General features: G+C 32.7%; 1 protein-coding gene across 6 annotated transcripts; it reads right to left on the minus strand.

Annotated features, from left to right (window-relative positions):
* Positions 1-833: 833 nt before the first annotated feature.
* Positions 834-22,105, minus strand: LOC105346975 (rab11 family-interacting protein 4A). Of its 6 annotated transcripts, XM_011455814.4 has the most exons (18): positions 21,749-22,105; positions 20,857-20,971; positions 15,713-15,822; positions 15,177-15,319; positions 14,306-14,395; positions 13,981-14,046; positions 12,093-12,131; positions 11,845-11,929; positions 10,482-10,585; positions 10,013-10,024; positions 8,387-8,477; positions 7,531-7,577; positions 7,221-7,302; positions 6,347-6,463; positions 5,644-5,796; positions 5,090-5,122; positions 3,386-3,526; positions 834-2,978 (listed from the first exon to the last, which is right to left on the minus strand). In XM_011455814.4, the coding sequence occupies exons 1-18, from the start codon at positions 21,878-21,880 to the stop codon at positions 2,859-2,861; spliced, it is 1,680 nt and encodes a 559-aa protein (XP_011454116.3). In that variant the 5' UTR covers positions 21,881-22,105; the 3' UTR covers positions 834-2,858. The 6 variants fall into 6 exon arrangements, with proteins under 6 accessions (XP_011454116.3, XP_011454112.3, XP_019930381.3 ...); XM_011455810.4 differs by lacking the exons at positions 20,857-20,971; positions 21,749-22,105 and adding an exon at positions 17,305-17,697; XM_020074822.3 differs by lacking the exons at positions 13,981-14,046; positions 20,857-20,971; positions 21,749-22,105 and adding an exon at positions 17,305-17,698.
* Between the last annotated feature and the right edge of the window lie 2,700 nt (positions 22,106-24,805).

Genomic DNA, 24,805 nt, shown 5'->3' on the forward strand with positions numbered 1-24,805 from the left:
AAATTAGAATTTCATCCGCTCCCCAGTTTTCGACACGTCGCTTTCACTTACGAAAACCGGGGAGCGGATGGAAGTTCTAATTTTAATTAGATTGACCGTGACAATAACACGGAATGGCAGTCACGACGGAAGACATTTCCTTAGAACTTACGTCGCCAGTTTATTAATAATTATCGTTGGTCAGTATGAGCTGTTTAAAGTTTCCCAAATTCTTAAAAATTCTTGTCTTGACACTTTAACGAATGGCAATTTTTTATATTAAAGAAGTAGACATACATATAGCATTCATGAAGAAAATAATTGGAAGAACTTTTTTCAAAATGTGCGTGAAATCGTTATTCCTCCAAAAAAATATAAAATCTGCCGTTATTGACATTGTGACCTCCTTGATAATCTAGCACTGACGTGGCATCAGAGGACAGAAGGACCCATCCATTCCGAAAACGTCTTTAAAATTAAATAAGTGGTCTGGGATTTTTGGGTTTTAAGTTCGAAAGTTACAAAATGTTACATGGGATTCTTATACAAATCACAACGGAAGTGTTCCCCCTGATTTTGTCTACTATATTCAGCATATGTACTTGTGGACTGGACTGTATCCCCCCCCCCCCCCCAACCTCAAAAAATAATTTTTAACCAAAATCAATTTCTCTGCACCTTGCTTTGGAAAAAGCACAAGTAGTTTGACTCCGTTGCAAATTCTATTGGATCATAATATTTCTCTAAAATGAAAAAGGGAAGCGGTGGGGTGAGGCAAAGACACGGTACGTGTGTCCCATGTGAACTCCAATAAAGAATGGTAACTCTTACTATAAAAAATCAAAAAACGTGTGTATTTTTTCATTACGATTTATTTGAAACAAATTATTTCTTGCGTGAAGTATTTCTAACAAGCTCTGAATTTTGTATACTACCATGAAAATACACATGTCTAAAAATTCATAACAATTTCAAATATCACGTGTGAAATGACAATCCATAGCAAAAATTTACCTACATATGCACAGATGGTAATTAATGCAAATTAATTAAGCAATATCATATGGAACAATGAACTGTATAGTCATGAAAACCAGATGACAAAATAAATATGACTAGATCATATACACAAAATAAAAAATGCAAAAAATTTACAGCATTGATATTTTAAATGAGAATTTTTCAGAAATTTGGTTCAAATATCAAGTTATAAAGGAGTCCTGATTTTTTTTCTCAGATTTCTGATTTTCTAAATTATGAACAGAGGGAAAACCATTATGATTAATAAAGTTTCTTTTCCTTAGGTTTTTGCTTTAATAATATCAGTGGAAGCAACGAATGTCATCATATTGATGGAAAGCAATTTTTTTGTTATGAGACTACTCTAAAAACAATGAAAACTCTAAAATCTCTATGAGAATTTCTACTTATTCAGAGCAAGCAATGCAAAGATGAATTGCCAGATGGTCGCGCCAACATTTTTTTTTCACATCATTCCTAGTGTATAAAAATATAGCAAAGTATTAAAATTGTGTGACAAACTTCTATCTTGATAAAAAAAAATATTTAAAAGCTGAAAAAAACTGTAGAAATTTGAAAAATTGTTACAATGCAGTAAATTAAGTTCACCTAACAGACTCACATTCTAGTTACCAAATATACTTCTCTTATTTCAAGACTCTTACAAAACTTAGCTTTTAAAGTGAAAAGATTTTTTTTTAAAAACTTTTGCACAACAAAAATTACTGGTTACTAGCTGGTGTATGTAAGCAAAGGAGATAAAAATGCAACAAAGAGATGACTTAGATGAGTAAACCAACACATAATGTATGACCCGAAATCCAGGAGTAAATTAACAATTTCTTTTTTTCACGCAAGTGACATGGATCCAAGCACCAACTGCAAGGAAATTTTTTCCCTAAATGCATGACTTCAACATCATATACCATTCTGATAAAAATATATCTGTAAAAATAAAATATTTTGACATATTTTTAACAAATGTATAATGAAAATATAAAAGATGTTTTGTTTTATAGTTGGAATATATAGAGTTCATGAAATGAATTGTGAAAAAAAAAACTCATGACGGAAAAAGAATTAATGCATAGTTTCTTTGAAGCTTTCTTCTTTCTTCCATTTTCTCTCATGATATGTTTGAACATGCTTATAATTAGTAAAAAAATATTCACAACACAGAAAAATCAAGTTGTGTGTCTTGTCAAATTCTAACACTACACAAAAAAGAAACTGAAAACATCAAAAATGTCAACTTTGTAAGAGTTCTTTCAGTCTTGTCTTGTTCAGTTTAATAAGACATACGATCTCAATGGGTATACTTTAAAAAAACATTAATTAATTCAAAGTTGAGTAAAATCTTCCTTTTTTTCAAATCGATTCCAAGCAATGAAAGAATCGAAATGGCTGGTATCCGTGGGTACCCGCTAGTCCATTTTAGTTCAAACTGTAAGTTTTAATGAACGTCACTTCTAATGTTAACAACGATCACATCCATAACTTAACCTTATGCACAAGCTCTACACTTACTGACAAATAAACAATATAACATATAGCACTGGACAGAAGAGCACAATAAATTAAACGTTCATTTTACTTCTGCTCATTTAGACGAAAAAAGTTCAACAATCACAAAATGAATATTCATGAGATCAGGAATGCCATCCTTCCATGGCCTTCTTGTATTTCTTGGATTCCATGGAATTCATTGGTTTCCTCCAGGTTGTTAAATATTCATGAGATAAGTCCAGCTTACCAAATCTCCTTCATTCATGAGACAATATCATCAATGCTACCCTCTGGATATCACAGAAAAAACCCTCACTTTCTACCCTTTTCAATTGCCGGGATTAGTACCAGTACTATCGATTTGTAATCTCCAATATAGAGGGATTTTTCTCCAGAATGGTGAGAATAATTTTGTCTACATAAGATTTCAAATTAATGTTCACACACTCAACTTCTTGAAGTTTTGCCATAAGCTGAAAAGAAAAAAAAAAGAAAAACAAATGAGATTTAAAAATTTCATACACTTTCAACATCCTCAAAAGTTTTTAAATCTACATTTACATGCTGTCATGAATTTTAAAATATTGGGTGCTATGAAAACTATCATAAAAAGATACATGTACAAAAATGACAAAAAAATTAATTTAATACTGTAAACGTACTACATTTAGCTGTGTATTCTATCTAGCGCTTTTGGCGGAATGCAGCTAGCGCTAAATCAAGTATATCGCTAAATGCCATGCATATGAAGAGTCACGTTCCAGAATACGCTAATTCAAATCCACGCCAACTTGTTCAAAAACTAATTTCCGCCAAATATCGTATACGCCAAATATAATACGTTTACAGTATTTGAGTTCACTATATAAAGACCAGCTACCTCTTCTTTAGTTAAGTGTTCCAGCTCCGTGGCAAGAGACTTTGCTTTGGTGTCGTTGACCAAGGTCTTCCCCTCGTTGATGCACCGGGTCAACAACTGGGCGTTCAGGTCTTCGTTCATGTCCTGAAGTTGTTTGTTTTCCTGGAATCAAATATATCAAATAATGTTAAGAAAGTCTACAGACTTTTCTCCTACCTGTCCGATGACAGCCTGAACGTGAAAAAAAGGAAGAGTAAAGAATCACTCTAGAATTTTTACTACAGTGTAATGTTTTCATGAAACGCTTGAAATACTACATTGTATTATTATGTTATAGATCTGTGAAGAAATTTTCAAACACGTTGGAGGTGAAAATCATGCATAGCTGGTGCCGTTCTCATGACAAGTACCTATCTAGGAATATTAAGTAGCGCACTATAATGATGTACTGGTATATAGTTCTGGTAATTCTGATAGCCCTAGTACTGGCCAGGACCTACATGTATGTCTTGATCCGGAGAATTTGTTTGGAGCCAATTACCATTTATAATATTCATTGGAAAGATTCCTTAGGATTTTTTTGCCATTTCTTTCATATTGCTGTCCAAAATTAATTCTATGTTTAATGTAATCCTCGGCATAGGTTTAGTAGAAATTGTGTTTAAAAAAACCCCAAAACCAAACCCCAATTTTGATTTGAGTTTTTCCAGTTTGATTTTACTAAAATACATGTACTACCATCTGTAGAAATTTGAAATGTTTAGAGCACATTATGGACTACATATATCAGATACTCAATGGGATTTTCAGGAAAGATCATTAATAAAGAGGTAGCCTACATGTAGCTTGAGTGCTAAATTTTTTTTCACTAATGTTAATGATTACAAATCATTTGTATGGAAATCTTGTTTGTTTCAATTTTATCACCCTTCCTCATAGGTTTGGTATTTTAAAGTGACGTTAAACATAAAATTGACTTTTGGCAGCCTATTGGAATAAAGGATAATTATCTCCCTTTTCATAGATTCCCTTTTCTCTCAGTTATTATAACACAATATTGTGGATCCAAATAAATTAACAAATCCAATTAAATCCAGTCAAACAAGATGGTAAGAAAACTAATCCAACTTTAACCAGATAAATTACAAAAGCAAGAGTTTAAATCAAGGAATTTAAACATTCAACTGCAAAGCAAAATAATGAAAGAGCATTCCATGAAACATCAGAAAGAAAGAAATCTACAAAATAAAGCAATATATGAATCATTTTGTTGATCAACACAATATATGCTCAGACTAAATAAAATCATTCCACTCTCATGCAAACATAACTATGATGTGAATAAGTATTGATATGAATCAGCAAGAAAGGGATAAAAAAAAATAGGGGTGCTGAAAGATGCTCAAATTTAAGTACAATGCATCTTATTATTATTAAATTTTGGAAGGGAAGAATTAATAAGATAATAGAATATTCATCTACTAGTACTGGATGAGAGGACTTCAGACTCCTTCTTAGGAGCAGCAAGGAGTAGGTGTAGGATGTGATGAATTTGGAAAAAGAGAGGAATTGGGTTTGGGGATAAAGTAGGGGTGGGGGGGGGGGATTTTATCTTAATAACCACTATTTGTATTAGTCTCAGTATATTGTGTGGACCAACAAAGGACACAAGCACCCAAAATGCACAACAGCAATGTCGCTAGTCATCTAGACAGTCAAACCAACCTGAGAGAGGTTCCTCCATTCATACGAAAGGGCCTTTCAAGTTAACAAGAAACAAGTCAGAACATTGTGATGAAAAGTGCTTTCATGTTAAAAACAAATAAAAGCTGTCAGAATTGTGCTCTTAATGATGGAACTTATAATCAAAGACAACTGGCTTACTACGTACACACACACAGATATCTACATGTACTGGTATAAAGGCATGGGATATACCACCACTGGATCTATACACCAGCTTTTTGTTATACATAGTACAGTGAATCTGCCCTGTTCAATGCTCATATACTTGTAATTATCTTATATAAAGGCCATCCTGCAAATTATCTCAAATTTGAATTTTTTTTTTTTTAAATCTGCACCATATGCACTCTCAAACAAAAGCTAAACTGGATAGATGTCACTGCATACATACTATAAAATCAGAAATTAAATATAACTTCTACCACTGTTCAGTGAACCTTTCTTTGATAAAAAAGTAAGTCAAAATGGTATTCAGTCTCTACATTTCAAAATACTTTGTAAAGTTGATCAGTATCAACTCTACAAATACTTACTTCCTTTAACCTATTGACCTCTGAGTTGAGAGCCTGGTATCGACCAGGTAAGTCGGCCATGCTGTTATTCCTGGGTCGTGGGGACTGATTCAGCTCATGATCAATCTTGTATTTCCGTAATTCTTCCAACTCTTTTCCTAACTCATCTAAAAGCTGAAAATAGATTTTTGAAAATAATTTGAATAGTATTACTTTTGACTTTGTTAACTGGTTTGCCTTATACATGAATCACATTTTTAAATATATTTTGCAATACATTGACTTGAGATCCTAAAATCAGAAATTTAAGATGAGGGTTATATAAATATGCAAATTCTACATTTATGACTTAATCTCTTATTTTTCCTAGAGAAAATAATATAACAGATGTACTTCTTGTAATTGGTCAATTTATAGATATATTGACTTCACAGAAAAGCATATTGACCTCACATCTAATGAAAGCAATGTACAATGTAATTGTATATCATACAACCATACTCAAAATACTTAATTTTGACAAAGATTGGAGTTAAAATCTGTTTATTCTCTCCTCCTCTATCTCTTTTTCCTTTTTCTTTCTCTTATCTCTTTCTTTTTATATACATGCAGATGACTGTTTTCACAGTAACAATTCATCAACAAGGATTAACTATTACACAACAGTGTTTGAGATTTAACCCATATAATTTCTAAAATTCCTTTAAAAAAAAAAAAGTCTTACTGTTCCAGTGCACTGTCTTTCTTTCTCAAATTTCTGTTTAAGTTCCTCGTGTTCACTGTATACGGCGTTATACTCGGCCTGTACGTCCGTCAGTTTGTCCTGCAAGTCTAACTTCTCCTAAAAAAAAGTAACATTCATTCTGATAAATACACACTTACAAGTATCATATTCATGAAAATCCACATAATCTCAGAAAGTAGGCACATAATGTAACTTATTTTTCAACTTTTAAAGCTCTGGGCTGCATTTTACAAATTTTAAAGAACTTATGATAAAGTCGTAAATATTTACATTTAAAATGATCTTTAAAGAACAAAATTGACATAAAACCATTTGTTTACAAATATTTCAATTACCATAATTATATTTTCCAGCCATAAGAATAAATCATTGATTAGGTAATGATTAGTTAGCATTCATTATTTTGGTCTTATGTTATAAGTTCTTTTGTAAAACGCAGCTCAGTACTGTAAATTTCTAATTAAACGTGAGAAATTAGTATCCGCGTAAAATCACAAAAAGCCTGTATTGCAAATTTTAAAATCTCGCTTTTTATTTTTAGCCATATGTAAACTACACGAAACTGATAAAATTTTGGCATTCGCGATTTTATGTTTTTTGCGATTTGTTGGAAAACCGTTGAAACGTGGAATTAAGTTCTCGCGAAAAATAAGGAATCTACAGTATCTCTTTTTTCAATCCATAACTTCAAAATGTATTATAATGAAGATATGCCATAATTTTCCAATACATGTGCTATATTTCAGATATTCAATAACTAGAATAATGCATCTACATGTAATGTTTTGTTTTCAGCCAGTATGATTAACAATGATGATTGTTTTCTTCCAGATGAAAGGAACATACAACTTACCACTCTTAATTTGTCTATTTCTAGCCTGAGTCTGGGATTTTCTATTTTTAGCACCTCATATTCTTTTTCTATACTCTGCAATCTGAAAGGAAACACAAAAATTAACTGTTCATCAAGATTCAAGGGCATGCATGATGTTTCACCAATTGGTAAGTATAGCGCTACCAAAAATAAGCCTTTCATTTGACTTATTTACCGGTACACTGCCACACTTGATCACATCTTATATTCTAGAATTTGAAATTCATTTTTTTTTTAACGATTCCATCATAGAAACATTTGCGTCAAAAGATGTCTTTGAAATTCCTACCTTTGAGCTATGTACATCTGTTCAGCTTTCTCTGTTTCTGCCCGTGACTGAAACGAATGAAAACGGATACAAAATCAATACGAGTATATATATAGAAAACTACACACACAGAAATCAATGGGTAAAGCTGTCTTAGGGCAGGTAATGTAAGCATTGTATACATATTACAGGTGTAACAAGAATCTCCTAGAGCCATGCAGCTTTGGAATAATGGGATAAATAATACGAAATTGATATTGAATATATATGAATATGACTGCTCCAGATTAAATCATTCCATAAAGTTCTTCAGCAACAAAATTTTACTTCAAACATTTCTTACATTCCTGTAACACATGTATTACATGTACTAAAAAGATATGGTACATTTAATCCTTGCGTAGGAAAGCATAGACGTGTTAACATGATTTCCATATATGTATCAGTGACAACTTAAATGTCAGGTTTTTACTTTAATTGATTTGTTGTCCTTGCCACCTCCTCCTCTAACCACCCCCCCCCCCCCCCAAAAAAAAAAAAAATCCTCAACAAGGCAATGAGGTTGAGTCTAAATATCAAATGCAAGGTATGAAGTTGTCTTTTGCTCTATTTTAGAACAGAATCTTTTAGTGCTTTTTATTTCTGACTGTCACTATTTACACACTCAGGTAGAACCAATATTATCCAAATCAATTTTGCCAACCTGACAGCGAAAATTTACATTTAGAGTGAGATAGAAAAATGTTTTCAAAATACAATTTATTTGATTTGCAGGTTGTCCAAAGTATATGTAAATGATGTTAAATTATTTCAAAACAAGAGCTAAAAGCCTCAAATCATTGTAAATATTGGAAAAAGAAGATAATTTAACACTAACCAGCATTTGTTTAAATTTTTTCTGTTCCTCAGCAAGTGTCTCCTTCGATTTCACCTCAACATCTTTCAACTGTTCCTCTAATGAATGAATTCTGTAAAAATAAGACTTCGAGGTTGAATACAACAACAGGTAAAAATATATGACTCATTACAGAACTATGTAATTGAATTAGACATTGCCTAACTTAATATCACTCAAGGCTAATATATGCAACATGACAATTGATAAAAGAATTAAAGCTTTTGATTTTAAATGAAACAGAGAGTGCAAATCAAGAATGAAAGTTGACATTAAATTATCCTTCAATTTTAAAGACGAACAGGACATAAATCACATAAAACATAGCATCATCAGCATATTAAGTCTTTAGCTAAGGTTAAACAAGCTGAAAAGCTCACAAATTTATTACAGGTATTACAACTACATTCATTGTATTTAAAAACAGTCAGAAAAAGGAAGAACAAGTACATAAATTTACAGAAAATTTTTGAAAAGAAAGTATACACAGGATATTGTTTGTAGAAATGCAAAGCACTGTTGAAGTCTAAAAATTTTAAGTTCCGCTACACACATACACGTGTTACTTAAAACAAAAAGTTATTGTGTATAGAAGAGTTCACCAAAGAACTATAAATTACTTAATTTAATTGATGCACCATCACATATCAAGCAGAGATAACTGTATGAGCATTTAACAAAGCATTTGTTACGAAAGAAAAAGCTAGAAGACAAAAGAAATATCAAAATTGACAATATGTTTCCTCTGCAATCAAATGTTCACAGTTTCTAAGAGTCCCAAGCAAATATTAACAAACATGCTAGCTACCACCACATTACTCAGTCTCGATTTCTTTAATTAATGTCCAAAACAGTACATGTATCAACTGCCATTTTAATACGCCAACAATTAAATACTAAATGTAAGCAAACTATCAATGAGTATATATACATGTATATACACCACAGAACCAAGCAGACACCACTCGTTGATGTATTGACTGGTGCAGGTCCTCTGATTGATGAGGGCACCAGTTTTAACATTCCATGACATTAGTTTTTATTGCCGTCAGACAAGAGTTCCAAGTTAATTTTGTAAAACATAATTTTCATATAAGGCTGTCTCAAATTAATTCTAAATTGAATGTCACCAAAAATTCAAACCCTACAAGGGATGAAAAAATCTCATGTAGGCCAATTGTTGAATGATATATTCTAACAATTGTACACTTCACAGATATACACCGTAAAGAGCCAAACATGTTTCATTTTTCAATTGAATGAAGTTTTCAGCTGTCAAAAGTAAAAACAAAATGAAAGATATAAAAAAAAAAATTCTGAAACAAAAAATCGCTGATTTTCAAGGTAAGCAGGTGACAGCTAACATTGAATCAACTTTGAACAGCCTAGAAGGATCAGAAATCGAAAGTTTGTTTTCAATGACTTGCAACAAATGACATTTTCTGTCTATAAAATGTCTTTAAATACTTCCTTATCAGTTCAAACTATTCTAATTTAGATTGTTTGGGAATAAAAACTTAGTCTAATGTCATGAAAAATTAATAACAATAACACCATATTGACACTAGTATCTATATACCACACTACATCTACATGGAGGTCACTTACCTGTCCACAATGCTAGAGGAAAATATGGATCATTTCATTTTATACACATACTTTAACTTTTATTGGGAGTATCCATTTGAACAATTTTGAATACCTTTATCATAAAAATTCATACAATCTTTATGGTATATCCAACATTAAAAAATGTAAAGTCGCTATCAAATTGTAATAAAATGGAGTTACATTGTTCAACAATTTCCTTGAAGACTAACACAAGTTCATTACTACTAGGAAAAAATTCTATTAATTTTGTTTTTCCCTGTAAAACATGCCTCCACAAGAGCTGACTTCTTTGAGCAGAAAGAAAAACAAATGTTTGACACCACCCCCTAAGGCTAATTTACCTTCCTCAATACAACTTAGGCCATATATCACATTATCTAATCATGTAATCTGTGACAAAGTGGGGTCAGTCGTCTTCTCAGTGGGTGAAAAAAAGTAGTCCCTTTATATCGGGGTGCAAACCTACCTTTCCATAAGGTGACTGTTTTCATCTTTGAGTTTTGAATGACTAGTGTTGACTGACGACTTCTCTTCAGATATTTGGACCAACTTTTTCTCTAAAAATTGCACCTGTAGAATTAAAAAGCAATAATCCATTAATTAATTCTCATCTATAATTTCACATCATTTATTAATTTTGATTGGAAAATTGCTGTTAAAAGTGCTAAATAAGTAGTATTTTATTACAGACACAAATAAACCTTCAAAACTCCATGATACATGTATATCATAATACGCTTCACATTTTTACACACCAAGATCACAAACCTATACCGTGGCTTTATTTGAAGAATCTGGACAACTTATTACAAATTGGTATACCGTACTATGCATATATCCAAAGTCCAAATTAACTTTAATGCCCACCCATTTCTTATACACTAACTGACCTTAAGATTTAATAAATACCAAACATCTCATGTCAGACTGAGCCGATCTAAAATATTCTATTCATTAAATATCAACAACACAAAAATCAGCAAACAGAACACATCTGTCACTGACCGCTGACAAATGAAATTAAACATTCACCTGAACTCAATAAAGACACCTGTAACAATAGACTGGTCACTGGCGACAGGTGGGGAACCAGACAATTTACCCAAACTTCTTACAGCTGTCATATTTCTTCCTAATTTCTTGTTATGAATACACATTTCCTTGTATAAAATACACGTAGCGGTATACATGAAACAAAATATTCTTCTGCTAAATAGACACCATTTCATATCTGATCTATTTCTGGTTTAGTATTTAAAATGCATGATTATCATAACATTTGTTGATTTAAATCCAAATATAAATGACTATTGGAATAGGATTCAACAAAAAAACAAGGAAATCTTTAGATCTAGTTTGACACATATCCAAATCACTTTGTGTCTGTATTAATATTTTCCTTATAGGCCTAAATGAATACCAAGTAAAATATCTATTAACTAACTATTTTAATTGTTAGCTTGCCAAGGTTTTTATTATTGAAAGAAATGACTGTTTTGTTTATGTTTATAATAATTGCATGATTACAAGTACCATAATTGTTTTGCTAAAAAGACTATCGGTACTTAAACATTTACCGTAAAATTAATACATGTTTAAGAGTTGTGTTGTACATAAATCTACAAGCATGCAGGTGTAACAGTTATGTTATAAAGTGACTCATATTTAGTCTTATATGAAATATTTCTCACAGGAAACGATCTCAATCTATAACAAATTCTCTGATCAACAACACAACTAATCTGTTCATAGTTATATCCTCGACAGTAAATCATGTTTAAAGACAGTGAAATCTGCTTCCGTTGACCAGTTACGGTTAATGTACATACCCTGTCGTTGAGGGTCTGGAAATTTCCGTCGATATCGTCCAATATCTCATCACCTGGTTCCGTCCGTGATTTATTTTGAAGTTGGCTGAAAAAAAAATCCCAAAGTTAAGGATATACTTTGGTTTATGGGAGGAGCAATATCTCAAAAGCTTAAAAGCAATATAATGATATATTATAAAACATAGCAATATAATGATATATTATAAAACATACTTAGTCTAAGAAAAATCGTATCATAGAAGTCTCACCTTGCGTAAGCAGCAGATGTCGTCACTCTGGACCTTTGACTACAATGTATAAAACACATTTAATCACATAATGCAGACCCATATGGATGCTAAAAGCAAGTCTATACAAGTGGGAGCCTGAATCAGCTTTGATATATGTCTTTGTCTCAATTCAATTAGATAATTAGGTACATTTGTTAATGGAAACATACATACATACATATTAATCATATGTCATTATAGAGAGAAAGGGTGCATGAAAAAATAGAATATATTGTACAAAAAGGCTACATCTCAAATACATTCATACAAACACCAAAAATTCTGAATAAGAATCTTGCAAACAAAAATACTAGTTCGTTAGAACGCTACTATCTACAGCTAACAATAAAGTATACAGTATATGAAACACGATCTGTTTACAGTTCGTTGCAGCAAGAACGCAAGCAATGCTTATCAAATATAAATATAAAAATAAAAAATGCTATTAGTTTTAAATTTATAATGGCAAGTACAAAACACTGTTTTTTGAGGAAATTATGTGCTTTTATTAGAAAAATAAATAAAAAATGCTCCCCAGGTTAGAACCCCCATACTTCACATTTGTATTAACGAGTCAGAGTTGTATATGGGTTTTTTTTTTTTTTTTTTTTTTTTGTTTTTTTTTTTTTTTTTCTCTCTCTCTCTCTCTCGCTTACGCATGCATTGTTAATTATTAAGAAATACCACATATTGTATTATTATAATCTCTGTGTACCATTGTGCAATGGTGTTGAGATTGAAATAAATGAATGAAATGAATGTTTACATGACCTATTCTAATAAGCAGAGATATCAAAACATCAAAGTGAATAGTACATCTACAAAGTGACCCATTAAGTTGTCAGAGAGTGGGTGAATAAAATGACCCATTTAGCAGATGACCTTAATGCATATCTCGTAATTACAACCACTCTTTTTGTACTTATGTCAAGTGTAGTTTAATCCCAATATTGACAGCAAATCAATATCCCTGTATGGTTTTGTTGAAAGCAAGTGGTAATTAAGAAAACAAGGGCATAAAAACTCTCTGAGAAGAAACTGCTACATAATAAAGAGGAAGTTTGCGATCTGAGCTAGAAATCAATTCATGGAACAAGTTGCATTTCTTCTGTTAAATATTGGTAAAGTTAACTTCTTTTGAGAAATAATAAATCCTCACCTCCTTGTTCTTATTTTGACAATTCTAGGATCCATGAATCATATTACACATGTATTTAGCTCCTGTTTTGAATGAAATTCCAACATTAAGCTATTCTAGATACGTGTCTATATAGATCCTGTACACAAATATATGTACATGTAATGGCAATATATACAGTAAACAGGTACACAAGTACACCACGTCCTCCACGATTTGATGTTTACTTCTGACTTGTGCGTTTTTGTGACATTTATGTATGGGTCTATCTTCTGTTTCCTTCTTAAATGACATATAAAGGTAAAAAAAAAAATTGTTCCTTGTGTGGTAAGCTTATAACAAGCCCGACACCAATATCTCGATCATGATCTAATGTTTCTGTAATCATAACTTATCACCATTACTGAATGAGCAACCATCATAAAACTGCATGGTCAACATGGAAACAAACTAGAGACAGAGCAAAAGGGTCATACAATAACAAATTCAACTAAATGATAACTGGGTTCAAATCTATAATGAATTTTATTGATAACTATGATTTCTATTAAGATAACAATCTTCAGAAGCAAAAGATTTGCGAAAGTATGAGAATCAAGCTTAGTAAAAGATGCTGACAGTTCAGTTTTAGTACAATCCTAATGATACAAGCAGTTAATCATGCACAGGCCACTAGAGACAGTTAGTATTCAACCACCACACACATGCACAAGATCAAGAGTTATCTACCCAAAGCTTTTACGGTGGTGTTTATCTCCCCTTCTGGTTCTAACTTTGTGAATACTATCGCGACTTCTGCAAAATAAGGTTTCAAACGTCCTCTGTGAAAAATGCTTAAAATGCAATTCTAAACTTCTCAATTAGATTTGCCATAATTAGACTCAGAACATCCATTGGCAAATAAGGTTTTGGGGGGGAAATTGGCAAAACATGCTTTGATGTAATCTACACTTATTTTCGGTTTGTAAAATAACAATAGAGTTATGTTGACTTAGCTGTTACTGGGTGTTTGCACCAATTACAAAAGTTCTGTCCCTCTTTTTGGTACACTGACCTGTTCTGTGATGGATCAGACATGTCTGACTCAATGTCATCAACCTCACCAAAGTCCTCATAATTCTCCTCATCTGTGAAGTCTAATCTTCTGTTTATGGAGATAGAAAAAGGCATGCAACTTAATGACAGCTTCACCTTAATCAACTAGAAATTATCCATCAAACACTGCAACTTTTGCAAGGAATCTTGAAATGTGAGGTATGTCCCAATGAATTAACCATAACTGTGGGATTTAGGTAGTACATGTACATTGTACATTCAAACTTGTTAACAGAAGAAATTTGTATACATGATCATACATACTACAATGCTATACATGCAAGGAAAATGCACAATACATGCTTAAAATAATAAGGTTTTGCATCACAGTTACTGTAATACAATGATGGTTTACAAAAAACTACCGTATGATAGATTTGGTGAGCTCAACATGTTGGTAGTGTTTTAAAAGAGAATACAAGAGTGACACAGAGACATAAATTACCTAATTGATGAAACACATAAATTACCCATTAGGTGTAGATCATAAATTACCCATTGGGTGTAGGGTGTATATTTATCACATAAATTACCCATTATATGTAGATTATAAAGTACATGTACCCATTAGGTGTAGGGTATAGATTTAACACATAACTTAACCATTACGTGTAGGATGTAAATTTAACACATAACTTAACCATTAGGTGTAGGATATGGATATAACACATAAATTACCCATTAGGTGTAGGATGTAGATTTAACACATAAATTACCCATTAGGTGTAGGGTGTAGATTTAACACATAAATTACCCATTAGGAGTAGGATGTAGATTTAACACATAAATTACCCATTAGGTGTAGGGTGTAGATATAACACATAAATTACCCGTTAGGTGTAGGATGTAGATTTCGGCGGACGGGCTCTGGTGTGGACAAATCTATAAGTATTCCCTGTCCGTGTCCATCTTCATCTGTGTTGGTATCATATTCATTGTAAGTGTATGCACTCGCTTCAGATGTTTCAGGACACTGCCAATTAAAAAGTAAAATCTAAACATCTGTAGAAAATTCTTTACGATCTTGTCCAATACAAATCTGAGTCTAGACCGAATCTAGCTTAATCCACAGTTTTCAAAATTAGGGGATGAGATGCTAAGTAATTGATCATAGATTTATCATTATCATCCAGATGCATTACAAAAAGATTGACCCGAAGTTCAAGTACCCATATTATTGAAAATTTCTAATTAATATTGTGAGGAATTAATATTAACATAGATTGCAGGAATCATCCCTCATGGATTAAAATCTCGCTTTTTTTTCTTTACAGATATGATGACAAATGTTCATTGCTCAGAATTTTACTTCCTTACAATTTGAGAAATCTACAGAAATGCACAGTTTGTTGTAAGACATACACACCTCGGTGGAGGACACGTCTCCCGCGATGAAGTCATCCAAGCCGTTCAGGAGGAGGTTGTTGTTACTGGAGGAAATACTGGGGATCTGGAAGGGGCTGTTGACAGGGGAGACTGTAGAAGAGAAAGAAAAAGAATTAGATCATTGATTGTAACTGCATGGGATCTGGGACTGTGTGTACTTACAGGGGATACTGTAAAGAGATATTAATTGTAACAGAGATAGAACCATTTTAACAAGAGCTTGGACTTTGGGTAGATGTGTCAAACATCAATGTGACATTAGACTGTCTATTTCATTGCTAGCCACTCAGCCATGGCTCTTTGAAATCAACAAGGTTTGTCTGGCTTTAGATCTAAGACTTATAATGCAATTGGTGCATATTTCGCTTGAAACCACATCATTTTTAACTTGTTCTGAAGCAAGAAATACATAGCTACGGCCAACTGAAAGTCCATGGTCTTGTTAAAATGGTTCTATATAGTTTTACGATTAATACATGTACTAGCACTACAGAGTTTTAAAATTCTGATCTTTCATGGAAATGCCAGGTTTTCAACTGGATTACAGTGTACCATTATATGTACTTTTGTCCTCTCATTGTACTAATGCAGACAAAGTCCTCCAAACAATCAATGATGTTTTGGGGATCAGGCAGTGTCATCAGTCACTACCAGACATATCCCACAGTTCTTGATTATCAACAGCAGGACTTACAACAATTGTACTAGTTCATATCCATGTACCAGTCATTTCCAAAATCATTAGTCTAGCAAATTCTCAATTTTCAAAGTATAGGAATATAACCTGTTTCAATCACAAAGTACATTCTTTTTAATTTGTAACAGTATGATCAAGTTTTCATTCTGCCCTCCACCCTTTTCATTTCAACATTAAATTAATATTAGTTACAGAGATTCAAAAGTTCAGTGCTTTAAAATGGATTTCTATTTCACATCTACAGTATGTGTTACCAGTACCTATACATGACATTTGCATGATTGAACATGAATAGACCAAAACCTCACAGGAGTAATCAGACAGAGAAACAGACTTGCATTTTCATTAAAAAAGAAACTACCATATACTTATCAATCTCTAAGCAAAAGAGAAATTCATTGACTTTCATTAGCTCTTATTTAACTCTTATCAGCTGTTCAAACAAAATGGTCACCTAAGCAAATGAAATGAAATAAACCTAAACAAGCCAGCCAAATTCCCACAATGGGACCCGAGTTTGTCCCCAAACTGCAACAACAAGATCAGCATGACTGTCCTAGCTTTATCTTGTATTGGTGTAAACTGTGTACAGTTTGTTACTAAAGGGGTGAAAACTTTTCCATTATGTCAATGAAGGACTACAAAGATACCAACACTTACCCAGATTCAGCTTATGTTTCTCTCAAGATTGCTCCAAGAATGAGTCAACTGCTCAAACTTGAGGAACTCAGATTCTTTAGTATCAGTTCAAAGAAAATTTTAAAAACCATTGTTCTCAAAAGAATTCATAATGTTTTAGCCCCTTTTCAAACTTTTCATTTCAACTACGTCTTCAAAAAACCGACCCTCATTTTTTCATTACTTGTACACTATACCTCTCCTTCTGGCCCTTTTCCTCCTGTGCCTGTGGTTAATATAATGAGCAGGGACACAACTCCTGTCACAAAATGTCTGTATCACTTTGTCCCTCCCACAACATGGGAGATGAAGATTATCACAAAACCCCACCCTTAGGTTCTCCCTCCCCGAGACCTTCAACTGGGGGGGACTCATTGTCTGGGTGCACTTCTCTGCCAAGATTCGTGTCCTTTGCTTTGACTTTCCAAATCCAAACAACTTCTTCCAGAATTTGATGCATTTGTCAAGCAAACATTTGAAGCATCCAAACACACATCCAAAACAGGACATGTTCAACAAAAAAGGTCTATTTACATCAGCACTGTACAATTATACATAGGAGTATTTACAATGGGAACAAAAAAAAAAAGAAAGTATATAAATCAAAGCACTATATAACATCTGGGAAAAAAACTTCCAATCCAAGCAATGAATGGAGAGAGAATGATCTGAATACAGCTCACGTTGCCTTTTTTGTAAACCGAGTCCAGGAGTGATTTTGGAAGTGATGAATTCTACTCATATTAAGGAACTGACATTTTATTCTCATTACAGTCATCACAAAGATAGAGGTCTGATAAAGGATTACTGAAGGATTAAAAAACTGACCCATCCAGGGATGCAAACAACTCATCCCTCAATGACATCAACTCAATTACCAATTCAACATGAGTAGCTGATATCATGTGGTTTACAGTAAGGGACCAATTCAGGATAAATAATGGTTCATATCATTTTCATTTAATCATCCTCAGAAAAGACAGTGTCCTAAAAGTCAGAAATATGAACATGCATAGTTGGGCCTAAGAAACTTATGTGCAGGACTCATTTTTTGTGAGTCTTTCCATGTGTATATCGACACAGGGACAATGCAAAAACTTTTTTGCATTATTACAATAGAATTAAATGCAAATACATGTACATGAACTAACCATACCATGTAAATTACAGATGTGGTTTGCAATTTATGTAGTTTTGGTAATAGAGTTAAAAAAAAAGAAGCTTAACAGGCAGTGGTTTACAATGAAATAATCAAGAGAAAGCAGTACTTGTTAAATTAAGTTTTCTGATCAGATCTAGAAGAGTTTGTTTCAAGACAAACCATATACCCACCCCCTATGTTTTGTAACAAAATAAGAGATACCGTGAAGGTAGAAATTTTCATGTGGATAAAATTTATTCAATGTCTGATTCAAAAGGTTTGTGGAGATTTGATTTTGTTGTTTCCAAAATAATAAATACTCAACAGATTTAAAAAAATTTATTTTCAGTTTTAATTTTGTTTTTTCATGTTATCAACAAAATAAATAAAATTTAAATCCCCATCAACTATAATTCTGATCTTACAGTAGTTGTCTTGGTTGAAAAGTTTCTAAAATATTGAATTTAAATTCCCTTTAGTTGAATAGTTAGCTTCATCAAGGGCCATTATAGCTGTTAATTCATTACAAGGATGTATAAATTCATTGGGTGTACTTGGTACATGTGGTGCTTTTTCAATTTGATAACAATGAGTTATCATGTAATCAAAGTTGTCACTTTTAAAGATAAAAAAAAATATACACAAAAAAAACACCCAACCCAACTGTTTAACGCATGCACATTGTTCTGACAAAGACATCATTACCAACTGAAGGTATAATGCATCTTGCCATATAAACTGTTAACACTGCTTAATTATCCTTGGGCTCCATAATAATCGCCAATCTTCATTTGCATAAATGCCCTGAGTACCCCTACATGCCTTAAAGCCTGTGTGGATGATGAAAATGCAGTATACTGCAGTGTGACTTGTATCTAGTTCACAAAACTGACTTACAGCATATTCAGATGTATACTTCAAACAACAGTCCATTCGACATTGCATTGCAACTTGAGGCAAGCAAATGCTCCAATGTTGGCTATGGACTGACATATACATTATAAAACATTTTCATGCTTTTAGGCATATATATATATATATATTGACTGCTTACTAGAGATATAAACATTATAAATATAACAGTTAAATGAAGAAAGAAAATGATGGCCGTTAGAGATAATAAGCGGATGGTCTTCTTCAGTCAACAAAGGGTCATGCAAATCTCTAACGGACACCACTGTTTTTAAATGGATGACTGGTCAACCAGAAGCCTTGATATCTGGAGGGGGACAATACACACATGAGTACTCCAATACAAACTCGTCCTATCATATACAGACTTGCACTAGTAAGCAATAATAGATTAGTATCAGTGATTTATCTCAGTACAAACCACAATCTAGACCACTATGTCAACAGTCTGAACTGATTAGTCCCCGCAATCACTTGACTGTTAAAGTCCTTTCAGCTCAGATTGAAGAAGTAAACACTTTAAAACCTTGAGCTTGATACCTCAATACACCTCTTTACGGCTTAAATAATTCAAAGTCAAATCTTTATCCTTATATGTGTACTTATTTTTTTCCCTCTATTATCTTTTTTTTGTTGGCCTTCTGTCATCAGACACATAATGACATTTGATTATCATGCGCAAGTTTAATCTACGTAAAACATGACCTTGCTTGCCAAAATTACTGAGTTATGTGTTGTTACCCATACAGACAATTAACAAACCTTATGCATTCAATGTATCAACATGATACATGTATTATGTTATAACGTACAAAATAAGAGATGGTCTTGTGCTTGGCTGGATTAATACATTTATATTTTTTTTCATTCACAAATGGTGCACTGAGAAGTAAATCTGTAATGTTGATCAAATGTCTACAAGCAAGTACACTTGTAGTTATTCATCTAATATCTAATTATTATCTGATTTCTCTTTAGAAAATGAATTGGTTTGCAATGATGAAAATCCCTGTTTAAGCAGAATATCCTAACAAATATCACAGATATATATCAGAAACAAACAATTCCAAGTTTATATTTTATTATTTTGTCATTCATATAAAAGTTTGTCATTAAATGAAGTGTCAAGAGAGCAAGGGGGAGGAAGAGAGTCACAAGAGGTCTTCCGCTTGTAGGATATCAGAATTTTTGAGATGCCAGACATGATGGTCTTATTTTTTCATACATATATAGCATAAAATCTACGTTTTTAAGTGACATCATCAAACAATTACCAGAGGCAATATTTTAGTGCATACACCAGGAACTGTTTTCCTTGTAGATTAACTGAAAATTACAAGAAAAACAGAGTTTCTAGTGTGACATAATAATCCTAAAATTTACAGACAGAATACTTGTACATGTACTTATTTAAACAACATGGCTGCAGGGAAAATATTTGAATCATTCACTTTTGATTTCAACCACTGGACACTTTCAAAGTAAACATACATGCATTGAGTCTAAAATGTAGGCATCTCTGACAGAAGCATATTTGAGATAATATGTCTGATAGATACTAATCATGCGACAAATCTAATTTGAAATGTCCATTATATTCAGATTTATTGATTTCAATGTAGTCACATACATTGACGATTTCAACATAATGATTGACCATGGAATTATTTATACCTGATCCCCCCCTTTAACTTACTTGGTGAAAGTGGCACCTGCAATTCATTGATCTGCTGAACCCCTTCACAAAAATCTTCGAAATTTATTTTTCCTTTGCCTTCTGGATCAAGAATTTGTATAATTCCAACAATTTTCTGGAATAAAGATAAATCTGAATCATATATCTTTAGTGACACCAATGGTTACAGCTAATTACTTTTTATGCATCAACATTTGCTTACAAATTGAACACTAATGTGACAAAGTCAATTATAAATATTGGAATAATTGTGAGAGGGGAACTTCACAATAGAGGTTGGAAAGTGAATCAGCCATGTAAAAATACTAGTAATTGAATTTTAATCTTGTTTCACAGATTAACACCCCCTAATATCTATACTATTTATAAATTGACACAAAATTCTCAAATCAATATGAAATAACTTCATGTCTGCAAATGTGGACAGCAAACAATATTGAAAGAGAAATTAACAAGTAAATGCACTTGTTTACACTGTGTTTCATAGGTAATCAATTTCAACAAAAAAAAAATTCTTGTGTTTTTCACTTTGCATGTACACAGTATGGAGGTGACACGTTTTAAGTACTGTTGACTCATAAGTAGTAAATCAATAGTAAATGAACATTTAAAGACTGTTCAGTGATCAAATGACTAATCTTGCAAATTCATAAAATTTTATTGTAGCAGAAGGAAGTATCATTTTCCAACAACCACTGATTTCTAAGATAAAATTTATCTTGGACATTTTTTATGTAGGCCTATGGAAGTACATTTCCCTTAATAGTACGAATCATTACGTTTCATGAGATTCGTGATACCAGGTTTAATTTTTAATTCCAATACGTGTTCGTTAATTTTAGATATTCTTAAGAATTCTTGACAATGGGAAAACATACAACACTCGTCTCACCTCATCATCTCCAAACTGTCCAAAATGTTCCTTTGCTAAATCTTTAAAATGTTCGACAGAAATGTAGCCTTCGTTACGTTCATCACAGACATTAAACACAGTCCTTAACTTTTCTAATACATCTTCCTCCATGTTTATACCTGAATCATACACCCACCGATTACAACACAGGTAAATATCGCATAATTAAGTCAACACCTGTACCGGAAACGAATGCGCGTTAGCCAATTCGTAAGATATTTGACTTTCGAACCACAATGATATTTAAGCTGACACTAGATGTATATATATAGACATTTCACAATATTTGTAAAAATGAAACCGGGAAGGAAGACATATATTGGACTATTATTCCTTTATTGACGCGTATGAATAAAACAAGCTACTTCCGGTTTGTTGATTTAGGGAACATTTCAAAGGGTGTTGGAGACATGCTGTGCTACGTCTATTTACCCAATGGTTGGTTTTCTGATAGCATTTAAATTTGCAATGATTGTTCATTTGTATGGCAGTAAGTGTAATATGTAATGCATGTATTAAGGGGATAAAATCCAAGGAGTTTGAACTTGTATCACATTCTTTTGACATATTTAGTCATAATAAAGGGGTTACTGTCGTTTCGCCCCAAATCCAAAGCGTCCCATGCACGAGCGGCCCAATTTTTTTTTTTTGGAGCGTCCAAATACATTTCACGAGCGCCCCGAATAAATTCACGAGCGCCCCAAAGTAAAATTATCTGTACACCTTACGTCTTGGACCATTTGCATGAGTGCCCCAAAATTGGATTGTCCACTAAAATCAACGTTTTCACGAGCGCACCAAAATGGTTTTCCTGATTATGTCTTAAAATCTTCGATGGAATCTCAATGAACACATACTTAAATCATTTTCCCGAGCGCCCAAAATATGCTACCTCGATTTTGCTTAAAATCTTGTTGGGTTATTTTCACGAGCGCCCAAAGTTGCCTAGGATTTGTAAAAACTACATTTGGATATCATTTTCACGATAAATCCAAAATAAGTTTACTTAAGTTTGCACGATTCTATGTTGCTATAAAGTTATCTGACTACATGTGCTATAATTATTTCAAAACCTGATTTTGCTTTTAAAATGTATGTTGGAGAATCTCACTTTTACGTAAAATATGCCTCATTTACACGAACGCCCAAAACTAGATTGTTCGATTTTGACCTAAAATCAACGTTGGTGTATTTTCCCCAAGTTTGGATTAATTTCACGAGCGCCCCAAAATGGTTTTACTTATTAGTCTTAATTAATCTTCAATGGAATCTCATGAAACCTACACCTTAGCGCCCCAAATAATTGCCATATTGTTTGATGAATATCAATTTCGGTGCTCCTGCTTTCATCTTTGTATATAAAAAATAAGCGTTTCCTGAAATATTTGTCAGCGTTTTATATCAGCGTTCGTAATTTTTGTTTAAATAAGTGGCGCCCATGATATTCAAAATATTGTATAGCGAAAATTATTTTTTTGCTCAAAAAAAATCTATTCATTAAAAGCTTATAACTCGAAAAAAAAATACTTTTAAAATAAAATATAGCGAAAACAATTTTGGGGCGCTCGTGAAAAAATCAAGCATGAATAGCAGTTTGTGTAGCAATTAAAAAAATAAAATTGCAATTTACATCCATAATGTTATAATTTTAACGAAACTTATTTTGGGGCGCTCATAAAAAAAATAATCATGATTAACCATTCGAAGCTTTCGGAAAATTTTGTTCATATCATTCAAATTGATATACTGTAAGCGAAAGCGATTTTGGGGCGCTCATATATTAAAAAAATTTAATCATTAAAAAACCAATATTTGGGGCGCACCAAGAAAAATTTGGGGCGCTTAGGCTTTGGGGCGAAGTGACCAGCACCCCTTGAGGCGCACCAACAAAAATATGGGGCGCTCGTGCACGGGGCGCTTAGGCTTTGGGGCGAAGTGACCAGCACATAAATATGTTCAATTCAATTCAAATTCACCAAAACTAATACTATAATCACTATAAAAAGAAATTGATATTCTCTAGTAATTATAAATTATTTATTTAAAATTCAAAAATGTTTGATTTTAATCCATATTGGGAACGATATTGCCTCCACACATGGGCCAAAAGTTGTTTCTTTTGTATTATTTTTCGAGTTTGTGACGATGTTTCTCGGTCAGTGCGATATGTCGATGTCAAACAATGTATAAGTCGCTCGTTAGTTTGATTAAATTGGAAAAAAAATTAAATATAAGTTTGCACCGTTCGAATTTTTTATTTGTAAAATTTTCCTCATATAAAGACAAAGTCTAATTAAATTTAGTTGGGCTTTTTTCATTCATGAATATGAAAGCATTAAGGGGGTTTTTTTTTTTTTGGGGGGGGGGGGGTGGTCAGTGGTGGCAGGATAATTTTTCTTCTACACAACTCTACACGTTGAAGAATTATTTAAATACATTCCCTATACATTCTTTTACGATTCTCTAAACTGAATATGATATGATAGATTATTCTAATATTAAAATCGCTATATCCTGAATTCGATTCCATTTTCCCACACTTTTCAATAAATCAAAGTCTACTGCAGTATTTTAACAACATTTTAATAAAATACATGTGATATTTACATCAACCAAGTATGATGCCTTCTATTTCTTGCGGAAACTTATAGTTAAATCAAGACTCTGTAGAAACAGCCAGACTGAAATCTACACTCCCCGTTTATCGATTGGTCGAAACTTGCATCGACAGCGACCTTAGAAAAATCACGGACTGCACGAAATAATCATGATGATGTCAGACTCAAATACCTATAAGAGACGATTTATCTGTTTCTTTTAGCTAACGTACTGATGTACATGAACAGAAATTTAGTGAATTCTACTTAATTTATACAATCAGTTTATTAATTCGTTGAAAGAAAGATGTAAATATAAACAATAAAATGCTTTTTCTGATGATTCATGCGGGTTATGAAGGTAGTGATCATTGCAGAAAAAATTACATAACGCAGGTTATGTATTTTCTTCTGCAATGTCGCCACTTGCGTATCCCGC

The sequence above is a fragment of the Magallana gigas genome, chromosome 7 (assembly GCF_963853765.1).
Source record: "Magallana gigas chromosome 7, xbMagGiga1.1, whole genome shotgun sequence".
Lineage (NCBI taxonomy): Eukaryota > Metazoa > Mollusca > Bivalvia > Ostreida > Ostreidae > Magallana > Magallana gigas.